The following is a 12,357-nucleotide window of genomic DNA, read 5'->3' as shown; positions in this document are numbered from 1 at the left end:
GGAGTCGAGTATGACGCATAGGTTTTTGGCTACTGAGCCAGGTGTAATGGGGAAGTGTGCGAGATTAAGCATTAGATCTGGAATTTTCTGTCTAGAGGCCTTAGGGCTCAGGAGGAGAACTTCTGTTTTGTCCTCATTAAGTTGGAGGAAGTTTAGAGACATCCAGCATTTAATATCTTACACAGGCCTCAATTTTTCCTAAACTGAGCTTATCATGTAGGAGTAGCGTTTCAGGCAAGCCTGCTGGTTCTCGTTTCCGAGAGTAAATATGCACTATTTACTGAAATTCGTACTATTTTATTATTTAGAACTTTCCTTTATTGTTAGAATGAATATTAGTTATACATTTTTATATATTAGATATTATATTTTTATATATTATATATAAATTAGACTTGCCTTTATTTAAAAATTCAGTATATTTACATATTTCAGTATAAGAATGTCTAGAAATCCAGTTTGCAATCTAGAAATAAACTGTACCAAAATCATACCATTGCAAGCACTGTTATTATACTATAAAAAAATAACAATAATAAAAAGACAATTCTGGCGTCCACATCTGAAGCTGTGGAATTGATGTGGGTGATGCTCACGGTTTGAGGGCGGGCAGTTTGGTGCTAGGCGACAGGGCCGGGAGGGGCGGAGATAGGCCTTGGCCATGAAACTTCAGCCTCTCGATCTTGGGTCGCCGCAACTGGAAGTTCTGCTCAGTCTTGTCCTCCGAGGTCAGCTGCGTAACTGCCCTCTCTGCCATTGCTGTGGTCACAGGGTGACAACGAATCAAAAAGTAAGGGGGGAGTTTTTATATAAGCAGCCTTTGACTGTTACGCTGCTAATAATACAGACATATAAATAGCACCTTCCAGTGTTGAAAAGACATCCTTGAATTATGCCGCTAATACAAAGTATGAGAAAGTCTTAGTATGTGTAGGATGAGAGAAATGTTAGTTGTAAGAACTACATTGGTCATAACAAAGCAGCTGTCTGCCCCCATTTTTTTCCACTTACTCTTGTGGTGGGTGGAGCTCTTGGACAAGGTCCCTCTGGCTTGAGTCTGGACGGCACGCGTTTGCTTCTTGACGTGCTCCTGGGCCAACCGCTGCTCATTGATCTCCCTGATCAGCAAGAAGTTCTCCTGCGTGGCGAGCAAAAGCAGATGGTCACTCCTACTCAGACACAGACTACCACGTGCAGTAAATAAAATACGTCTTGGAAAGCCGTTGGAGATCATCCCATTTAAGAAACAGGACTGGGAAGCCAACACTGAAGGAGAAGTCGGCGCTACCTCCGCGAGCTTGTCATAGCGTGATTTGTGCTTTTGTTCATTTTCAGCCAGCTTCCTGGTCAGGGATGCCACCTTCTTCTCGAGATGATCCCTCTGCCTGCTGAACTCAGACTGGATGTCTGCACTGACTTTCTCCTCCTGCCGCTGTAAACAAAGTCAGACATGAATGGTCCGAGCTGTGTGTGTGTATATGTGTTCATCAGGTTCTTGTCCTCCATTTCCTTATGCAGCTTAATAAGCTGCACCATTCACATCAACGGAGAGACACAATGGCACGTCAAGCCGTGGCTCACCCTACGAAAGGCCAGAAATTTTTCCCGGTCTTAAAAACGGGTGGGGATGCGTGACGGAAGCAATATACGAGCGCAGGGTTGTGAAAGAAGCCACAACCTTGTGCTTTCTGTACGCCGCCTTGTCCAAGAGATAGTTGTTGTTCTCTTCCTCCTCACACAGCCTGCACTCGTAGTGGGTGCGGATGTCCTGCAGCTCGACACTGGGGAGAAGAGAGAAACACCCTGCTGGTACCATGGCACAAACTAAGCAGTCGGCAGTCAAGGGACCCTCCAAGTGTTACACATTTTCCTAAGGGTCTGTTCTTCTTGGAGACCTTGATCTTGAATGATCACATGACAGTACTAAACTCCGAAGTAAACATACATCCTGGACGGACCTTTCGGGACCCTCAGTGTATCCGATAGTTGGATTTGTAGCCCTCTGCCTGGTGAACTCAGACTGGATGTCTACACTGACTTTCTCCACCTGCCGCTGTAAACAAAGTCAGACATGAATGGTCTGAGCTGTGTGTGTGTGTGTGTGTGTGTGTGTGTGTGTGTGTGTGTGTGTGTGTGTGTGAGAGATGTATGCATGTGTGTGTGTGTGTGTGTGGTGCCTGAACGAGCACAGAGGCAAAATGTGAAAAACCCAATTCTGCTTTTGAGAAAGTTACAAAGCCAATCGACTATAAAAATCACAGCACAGGTCTCGGAGCCAAGACCTTTGGAGGTCTGTTCATTAAGCGCTTCCGGCTGTATTAATTGCTTTTCAAGCCCTCTAGTAACAGCCAGGTCCTCAACAAATAATGGCAAACAGTTGTGGTGCACACTAAAATGTCAGTAGCTTTGCTGGCCTTGTGGTGCCTGCACGACCCCCCACCTTGTCCTGGATGATCATGTCCTTCTCCTGGATCTCCGACTTCAGGGCCACGATGTCCTTGTCCCGTGACTGGACATCCTCCTGCAGCTTCTGCTTATACTCCATTAGTTGACTGATCTCCAGGTTCTTGTTCTTGATTTTGTTCTCCAGGTCAATAATCTGCACCATTCACATCAACAGAGAGACACAGAGGCACGTCAAGCCGTGGCTCACGCAAAGAAAGGCCAGAAATTCCCCCCGGCCTTTAAAACAAAAACGAGTGGGGATGCGTGATGGAAACAATATACGAGCGCAGGGTTGTGAAAGACGCCACCAACCTTGACCTTTCTGTATGCCGCCGTGTCCACGAGATAGTTGTGCTTCTCTTCCTCCTCGCGCAGCCTGCACTCATACTGGGCGCGGATTTCCTGCATCTCAAAGTTGCTTTCCTCCTCCATTTGATTTTTAGTCTCCTCAAACTCGCGCTCCTGCTGCTGCAACTTGTCACGGCACTGGGGAGAAGAGAGAAACACCCTGCTGGTACCATGACACAAACTAAGCAGTCGGCAGTCAAGGGACCCTCCAAGTGTTACACATTTTCCTAAGGGTCTGTTCTTCTTGGAGACCTTGATCTTGAATGATCACATGACAGTACTAAACTCCGAAGTAAACATACATGCTGGACGAACCTTTCGGGACCCTCAGTGTATCCGATAGTTGGATTTGTAGCCCTCTGCCTGCTGAACTCAGACTGGATGTCTACACTGACTTTCTCCACCTGCCGCTGTAAACAAAGTCAGACATGAATGGTCTGAGCTGTGTGTGTGTGTGTGTGTGTGTGTTCATCTCACCACATCAGACCATTGAACATGATGTTCATACAGCTTGTAGATGCTTTCCTTTAACTTCTTGGGTTCTTGTATTACCCTAATGTTGATGTCTGTCTTAAACATTGGTTCCTGAGCAATCAGGATGGTGCCCGGTTCATAATCCATAAACTAACATATGCTACACAAGCGAATTTCATTTTAAGTCACGTTTATATATTTTTAGTATCCAAAACAATGTGAAATCATCAGGGCTGTCCAAAAGTGGTGCTTTAATAGCACCACACTCACTTTACAGGCTCACATTTAGATGAAAGTCAGCGGAAAATGGAGCACAAATATTAAACTAAAGTATCAGATGTTGGGCAGGAAACTATGGAGCTTTTTTAGTGTCACCAGAACCTGAAATCATTATTACTTGAAAAAAAAAGTCTGTAAAATCCATTCACGTATGCAAAAATTCAAGTTAAAATTCAGGTTTGGGTCGAAATTCGGGTTCGGAATGCATCTGGGATACTTAGGATGAGCAAACCAACTCAGAGCTAATCAAACTGTATCTGGCCAATCACAAAACATATCAGAGGTCATTGGGAGGCACGTCTTTCTGCTAAATGTCCTGTAAGGGTGCGGTCCCTGTTTGGCGTGTAAGTAGCATGTAAGCAGCACGAAAGTGACCACTGTGCCACCCAGAAATGGCACCTTGTGGCAGCTGCCACATAATCCTGGCACTTAGTGTGGCCAGTGCTGCGTGACTGTGGCCTCCGTTGTCCAGAAACGCCGCCTGCCTCTGCTGACAGACATCTAAAGTGTCTTGGGTTCATTCATGTTTGACTCTGCGTTAGGGTTGTCATGATACCAAAATTTTGACTTTGATACCGATACCAACTGTAGTATCACGATTCTCGATACCAAAACGATACTTGAAAGAAAAAAAACAATAAAAATATCTGAACATAAAATGTTTATTTTTGACTGAACTGGATTGAACACTAACCAATCGGTGCAAATGTTTTTATTCTAAAATGAAACATTTGAACAAAAAACAGTTTCGTTATTATAACCTTAACTATAACATAATTATCTAAACACCTCCTAAAATCTAAAACCTCTTCTTTTCTGAAACTACACTATAGGAAGTTTCTTTGCCTGTTTAAGGTTCTTAGCCAGGAAAACCAGTGTGTCAACATGGTCTTCTGTCAACCTTGTTCTCCTTGGACTGCAGATTAATCCAGAAGTACTGAATACTCTTTCTGATGCACAGGAAGAGGCAGGGATGCACAGATATTCTTTAGCAAAATGTGCAAGGAAAGGCAGGCTTGTGGCATGTCTCCCCCACCAGGCAAGTGGATCTTCATCAGGACAAATGTCCTTCATCTGGCTGTACAACCTGAACTCACTACTAAGTTTTTCAGCAGGAGTTGCATTCGATTCATCACTCTCCGTTGTGCCTGCAGAACCACCTGCTGATCCCTTTTTCTCTGACATTATGCTAGACAGCAAGCTTTTCAGATCAGTTTTTTTTTCTTTGCCATGTGTCCCATTGCATGTTCCCCACTATCTTTCTGATGCTCCTGTTCTGCTCCTTCTGGTAACTGAACACTGGATGCTCTGTGTAGAAGCTCTTCCTTCACATCTTTTTCCATAGGCACAAAGGAGGACTCCTTAAACCTTGGATCTAGGTATGTGGCAGTGTTGAGAATTAGTTGCAACTTTTTGTTTTCATACCTCTTTTTCATGTCATTTTTTATCCTTTGTTTCATTTTGCAAGGATGCTGTCAGACTCCTCATCTGATGCATGTGCATTTATTTTCCATGTCAAGGGAAGAACTGAAGACAGGGTGGGGTCTTTCTCACCGCTTAAAGCATCTGTGAAGTCGCTCATTGGTGAAAGCACATCTCTGACTCTCTCCAGGATGGTGACATCCGTATCCTTTAGCATAAGATGCCACTTTTTGCGGTTCTCTGCCAGGACAGCACAGATAGCTTGCTGCTGCTCACAGAATCTCTCGACCATATCATAAGTAGAATTCCACCTGGTCGGCTCATCGTGAATGAGCTTGTGTTCTGGCATCTGCAACGTCTTCTGTATCTCTATTAGTGATCTGGTCATTTTATTTGATCTGCAGAATGCTGAGACCGTTCTATGGAGCCTGGACAGACAGGCTGCTACTCTGTCAATGTCCAAGGCTTTGTTTACTGCCAGGTGCAAATTGTGGCCAAAACACGGGATCCAGTTGTATTGCTCAAATGCTTTGACATTATTAGAGGCATTATCTGTTGTTATTCCAGCCATGTTGGATATGTCCAGCTTCCACTGTTCAGTTAAAGTTTCCTCAAGGGCCTCATGTAAACTCTCTGCAGTATGGTCAGTGTGCAGCACTGTACAGCCTAAACACCAATACTGCATTTTCCATTGTTCTGTTATGAACTGAATGGTGACAGCCATGTATGTCTCTGCAGTTCTACTTGTCCAGAGGTCTGTAGTACAAGCAAAGAACGAAACCACGGCCAGTTGTGACCTTGCGGATCTCGCTGTACAGTTTAGGTATTTCAGTATACATGAAGTAATTTCTGCCAGGCAGGTCATACCTTCTGTCTAACTGCTGTATGAGATTTCTGAACCCAGTTTTCTCAACTGTATATACAGGCACCTGGTCCATGCAGATGTATTCAGCTACAGCTCTGTTGAGTCAACAAAATTTTTTTTACAGTGTGGTGAGAAACTAACCCCTTGCAAAAAGAAAATCCGCACATGAAGCGCTTTTAAGAGAGCTCCAGCTCTGCAGCTTGCTCTGCACATATACTATAAATTAAAATATCAAATAAGATAACCCAAACATTTCAACTAAGAATGAAATAAAAGTGGCAGTAAGTATCTACTATTAGACTATAATACTGATGACAGGTAAACAATTAGGTGAGATACACAGTGATTAATAATAAGGGAGAGACATAGGTTATAAAAATAATAATAACAATAATAATAATAATAAAAGCAAAAATAAATGTACCACAGTACAATCAACTTAACAGAAATCCTTGAAAAATCTAATTTGCTGTAGTCCTTGTATCTCCAATCCTCATCACTAAAGATTCAGATCCAGTGTTTACGTTTGTGCACTCATCAAAGTACTGTTGATCTCAACAGTTGAGTCTGTTGATAGTATAAAAATGATGCTACCTTACGGAATATTGTCCTTAACATAAGCCATGGCCTCTATTGCGTCTTGAAACTGCTTTTCCTTCCCTTTGAATGTGATCTGGAGTCGGGCTGGGTATAGGAGCCCATAGCGGACCCCCTCCCGTCCTCGTAGTAGTTTACGGACCTCGTTGAACGCCGACCTGGCATGGGCTACACTGAAGAAAAAAAAAATGAAATGAAAAAATGAAATGAAATGTGCCATATTTTGTCAATTGTGATTTTTTTACACCGCAATCGAAATTTTTCCTCCGCTTTTAACCCATCTGTGCAGTTCTCACACACACACACACCAGTGATTACTAGGGGGCTGTGGTGCACACATGCCCAGAGCGGTGGGCAGCCCTAGCCCGGCGCCCGGGGAGCAGTTGGGGTTAGGTGCCTTGCTCAAGGGCACCTCAGTCATGGCCTCAGGTCTGGGAATCGAACCCACGACCCTCCGGTCACAAGACCAGTTCCCTACCACCAGGCCATGACTGCCCACTCGGTGGGTAGTCAGGGAAGATAAGTATGGTTGAACCGTTGTGTCGTAGCGGACCAGATTTTCGCGCAAGTCTGAGGATTTCCACACAATCTTGATGGTAATGCAATTTTGCTATGATCAGCTGAAGTTGTTTGATTTTTTTTTTTTTTTGGGAGTCCAGTTAGGAGCCCATTACAGTAATCAATCCTACTAGAAACAAAGGCGTGGATGAGTTTCTCCAGGTCTGCTTTAGCCAGAAAATCTCTGAATTTGTTGATGTTTTTGCGGTGATAGAAAGCTGATTTGGTGACAGTAATTTTTAGACATTACTGCTAAAGGTGAGATCAGAGTCCATTAGTACACCAAGGTTACGTACTAGTTCTTTAGATTTTAGGGCTCTCGAATCTAGATAGGCAGCTAGTCTGTGTCTTTCATTGCTGTTCCCAAATAAAATAATCTCCATTTTATCTTTATTTAACTGCAGAAAGTTGTGTTTCATCCACTTGTTTATGTGCTCAAGGCATTTACACAGTGAGTCTAGGGGACCGTAGTTGTTTGGGCAGAGATCCATGTAGAGATCCATGTAGATCTGAGTGGCATCTGCATAGCTGTGGTAAGATATCCCATAAGTATGCATGATTTCACCCAGAGGAATCATATAGAAATTAAATAAGAGTGGCCCAAGAATTGAACCCTGGGGTACACCACAGGTCACTGGCACAGTCATTACCCTCCATTTCCACAAAGAAATTCCTTTCTTGGAGGTATGAACTGAACCATTTTAGGACAGTTCCTGAGAGTCCAACCCAGTTCTCAAGTCTATCTATGAGAATTTTGTGGTCAATGGTGTCAAAGGCAGTGCTGAGATTGAGCAGTAGTAGAACAGACATGTTTCCTGAGTCTGTATTTAGCCGAATGTCATTGGTAACCTTAATTAGTGCAGTCTCACTAATTACTATTAGCAGTACTATGATTAGGTCATAAACCAGACTGAAATTGGTCTAGACAGCTATTTGTGGACAGAAAGTGCACAATTTGCTTGAAGACAATTTTTTCTATTATTTTTCCAGTGAACGGTAGATTAGAAATTGGTCTATAATTATTCAACAAGCTTGAATTTCTTTCTGGTAGCCCTCCGCAATAATTTGTATCCAAGAAGTAGCTCCCAACTTCAAAAAGGTTGATGACCCCTGGTCTAGGGGATAAGCAGAGTTCGGTGCACAGGAAGACAGACAGGAATAAACGCTCGGTATGCAACAACATGGAGGCAATACTTCACAACCAGGAAGTGTAGTTCTGGTGTTTTAAGTATGCGAGGAATGTGGGCGTGGTAGCATAACAGGTGAAACCGATTATGTTGGTGGCTATTCCTGACATTACCCCTTCGCAACGGAGTGTCTCTCCGGGCTACTGACATGGGGCTGTAATGAACAGGCTTCAGGAGGGAAACGTGGAAGGTGAGATGGATGTGGTATTGTGGGGGTAGCAGTAGCTTATAGGAGACTGCGTTCACTCTGCGAAGGATCTTGAACGGCCCGATATATCGAGGTTTGAGTTTGTGGCAGGACTGGCGGAGGTTCAGGTTGCGGGTGGATAGCCACACGCGCTGACCGGGGTGATAGATGAGAGCGGGGAGACGACGGCGGTCAGCGTTCATACGGCGGGTGTGGAGCGCGCGCCGCAGCTGCACGTGCGCTAGCTCCCAGGCACGGGCACTGTTCTTCAACCAGTCATCCAGAGCGGGGACATCAGAGGGGGTATTATCCCAAGGGAAAAACGGGGGTTGGTAGCCATATACACACTGGAATCTGGAATGATGGAATTGCGTGCATCTATTAATAGGGCCTGCAGATCCATGTGTGCGCATGGATGCACTCTGTGTCCTGTCAGGCCATCTGGACATGCTGGCATATCTGGAGTGTATCTGTGTCTCGTGTCCCACTGGTCCTGCTTTACGTTTCCGTCACTTTTTTCCTTTCTTCTTGGCACCCTTGCTTCCCTTCTGGGGGGTGTCGACTTCTCCCTTCCTCCCTCCCTCCCCAAAGCTGCCTTTGCTCTTTTCTTACCAAGGGGAGTCTTAGCATACCAGGCTTTGAGTGCCTCCTCCTCTTCCTGGAAGATGGGGTCAATCTTGGCGAGGTGAGAAACAAACTCCACCGCCAGCAGAGGGCACTTGGCGAGCCGCTGTAGGCGGTGCTCCGTTAGAACCTTGCGCACCACCTGCACCATGTGACCAGGTGTGTAGCCATTGGAGACCTTGGCCAGGGAGCTGAGGTCCAGGGTGCTGGTCACCACTCCACCGCTACGTACGATCAGCCCCTCCCACATGATGTATCTGGTCCTGTAGTCTGGTCTGGGTATAAGGATGATTTTGGTATAAACTTTGCACAGTGACTTTAAATCTGCATCAAGTGGGCTGCATGTTGTTCCAATGATGAGAATACGGTCTTCTCCTCTGATGGACCTAAGGACCTTGGGCAAATCTTTCTTTAGTCGCTTTGGATCGCATTCTTTTTCTTCCTTTGGTACTTTCTTATAAAACATTTTCTCAGCATCCCCAATCCACACTACAGAAGGCTGCAACAGTCTGGCAACCTTGAACACTACATGCAGCATCATTTGCAAACCAGATCTGCCCGGGTACTTTCCCACCAGGTTTAAAGGGGAAAGGTCAAACAAGTTTGCTCCTGTCTCCTGACAGATAGCATGGACCAGCATCTTCTTCCCCACCCCTGAAAGTCCCACCAGCAGCAGAGCCTTCACCAGTGGAGCCTTCTCATGGAGCACCTGGGAACCCAGTGGTAAAATGGCATAAAGAGGAATGAGCTGCCGCACATCAGATAGTGAAGGCATGGGCTCGATATCCATCTACCGAAGAGTAGTGCCAAGATAGCTATAGTCCCCTATGTAGTCCTGGAGCCGAACGTTCTCAGCAGGCTTAAGCAGTCCTTCTTTCACCAGCGCCCCCATAATACATCTCCCGGACCCCACGTTACCTTTCGTAGTTGAAGTCGATGCATCCGAAGTAGGTGTGGGGGCTGTTCTGTCGCAAAGACAAGGAAACCCACCCAAACTGTTCCTGTGTGCCTATCTCTCCAAGAAGCTGCAACCGGCTGAGGTGAATTACGACGTGGGTGACTGCGAGCTCTTGGCCATGAAACTGGCTCTCGAACACTGGCGACACTGGCTAGAGGGAGCGGAACACCCCTTCCAGGTGTACATGGATCACAAGAACCTTGAGTACATCTTAATGGATCCTGCGGAAACCTAGGCTCACCTGGCGCACCAAGAGGCAACCATCACGGCCATGACGGAACGCATTTGACAACTCACCAAGACTGCCTGCAACCAGGAAACTGCGCTCCGTGCACTCTCCGAGACCATGCATCAAAACACCCAAAGTGCTAGCCCCGTGACGCCTGTCCCCTTGACCACTGCTGTACTCCCCGCTAACATCCCAGTGGCTGTCCCTGAACGGTATGATGGCTCTCCGGAGCATTGCCGGAACTTTTTAATGCAATGCTCAATGTACTTCACGTACCACCCGGCCCAGTTCCAGACAGATGGATTGTATGCTGTCCTTCCTGACCGGAGAGGCAGGAGCCTGGGCTACTGCACTTTGGAGCAGTGGGGATCCCTCCTTAGATTCCGAATGCCGCTTCTCAGAACTGCTCTGATCTGTCTTCACCACCCTGCTGCAGGTCGCGATGTCGGTACCCAGTTGTGCGAGATCAAGCAGGGAGGAGGCGCAGTGCTGCGGATTATGCCCAAGAATTCCGTACACTGACTGCTGGTAGTGGTTGGAGCGAGACTGCCCTAAGGACTGTATTCCGCCGCGATCTGAGAATGGATCTCCAGTTGCAGCTGGCCTGTCGAGGCGAAGTATTTTGTAATGAACGGTACACGCAGAGAGAGATCCTGATGCGGAAATGAGTGATCTTTATTCTCAAAACTCAGTACAGCGAGCCACTTAGTAAACGCAGCGGTGTTCTGCCGGTGTAGGGCTGTAGCGGAGTAGCAGTGGTCAGTACGGTCCGGGGTCGAGAGGCGAAGGCAGAGTCCGGGAAGTATCCAGGGGTCAGGCGGGAGACGTAGTCTAGGGGATAAGCAGAGTTCGGTGCACAGGAAGACGGACAGGAATAAACGCTCGGTATGCAACAACATGGAGGCAAAACTTCGCAACCAGGAAGTGTAGTTCTGGTGTTTAAGTATGCGTGGAATGTGGGCGTGGTGGCATAACAGGTGAACCTGATTCTGTTAGTGGCTATTTCTGACATTGTTGAACATTTTGCGTGGTTTTGGAGAGAAAATCGGCTCGTTGGTGGATGTAGGCGTACAGATGGCTTGTCTGATATTGTGGATTTTAGTATTAAAAAATTTTGCAAACTCATTACATCTCTCAATTGAAACTAGCTCATGGGCCATATATGTAGGTGGGTTTGTTATGGTCTGTTAACCATAGTGAAAAGCAGTTTGCTATTGTTAACATTATTGTTAATAATGCTAGAGAATAAGGATTGTCTAGATTTGCACATTATTATATTGTAATCACGCAGCCTATCTTTGAAAATCTCTTTATGTACGTGAAGGTTGGTTTTACGCCATCTGCGCTCAGCCTTTCTGCATTCTCTTTTTTGGTGCTGAACTGCAGGATAATTTCTCCATGGAGCTTTCTGCTTACATTGTGTAGCCGGGTGGTTTAGTTTTAATAAGATTAATTCATGATCAATTCTATTGGTGGTAATTTAATTACTACATATAGTTTATTGGTTCTTTTAATTGCGAGGCTCCTATAAAAGGGGCTTGATTGAGGCCATCAGGACTGCTCTGGGTTCTCCCCCTCCCCTTCCGGGTCGCTGCTTTGCTCTGAGAGTCTGTCGTTGCCGTGCTCTGAGGTATGTGTGTGTGTGTGCGTGCGTGCGATCGGGGCGCAGGTGGTAGTTGACGTTCAGAGTGTTTATTTTATTTTTCTATTTAGAAAGTCTGTCGTCACCGCACCATACCGTGTTTGCCACTATCTGAGCCTGGTTGGCTTAGGCGTTAAGGTAAAGACACACTATGAGAATACCTCCTTTTACTACTGTTGTACTTTGTCATTAATTCGTGATTTTCCGTGCGAATTATAGTGGGACTGCCGGCGTTTGGACCAATCGAAAACCTGCCTGCGCACATTTGTTTTGTGCCTCCGCGGAGCTAGTTGTCGCTGTGAGCGATTACCAGTGGCTGTTCCAGCCATATCCAGCCTTGGGGGAATAAGCTGCCGTTTTGCCTCAGCAAAAAGTATTTTAGCAGCGTGTTTGTCTACAGTTGATCCGAGGCGGTTTACAACTGTGGCGTTATTGTTTGTCTTTCATGTGTTGTATGTTTCTTTCGGTTTGGCTGTAAAGAGCAGGAAACTAGAGTACAGCTGCTATCTACGACGGTGAAGCAAACTCCGTGTTAAGCTAGT

General features: G+C 45.8%; 1 protein-coding gene and 1 long non-coding RNA gene across 3 annotated transcripts in view; one reads left to right on the top strand and one right to left on the bottom strand.

Moving 5' to 3' along the window:
- LOC143523307 (uncharacterized) overlaps positions 1-12,357 on the top strand; it is an 88,190-nt gene that overhangs the window by 61,244 nt on the left and 14,589 nt on the right. The window lies entirely within an intron of this gene.
- On the bottom strand, positions 8,872-9,878 carry LOC143523602 (dynein regulatory complex protein 11-like). Its single transcript, XM_077018160.1, is given in 2 exon segments — positions 8,872-8,937; positions 8,940-9,878. Coding segments are annotated over 2 exon segments (1,005 nt in total).

The sequence above is a fragment of the Brachyhypopomus gauderio genome, chromosome 9 (assembly GCF_052324685.1).
Source record: "Brachyhypopomus gauderio isolate BG-103 chromosome 9, BGAUD_0.2, whole genome shotgun sequence".
Lineage (NCBI taxonomy): Eukaryota > Metazoa > Chordata > Actinopteri > Gymnotiformes > Hypopomidae > Brachyhypopomus > Brachyhypopomus gauderio.
Note: the sequence above shows the minus strand (reverse complement) of the source record. Positions and strands in the feature narration are given on the sequence as shown.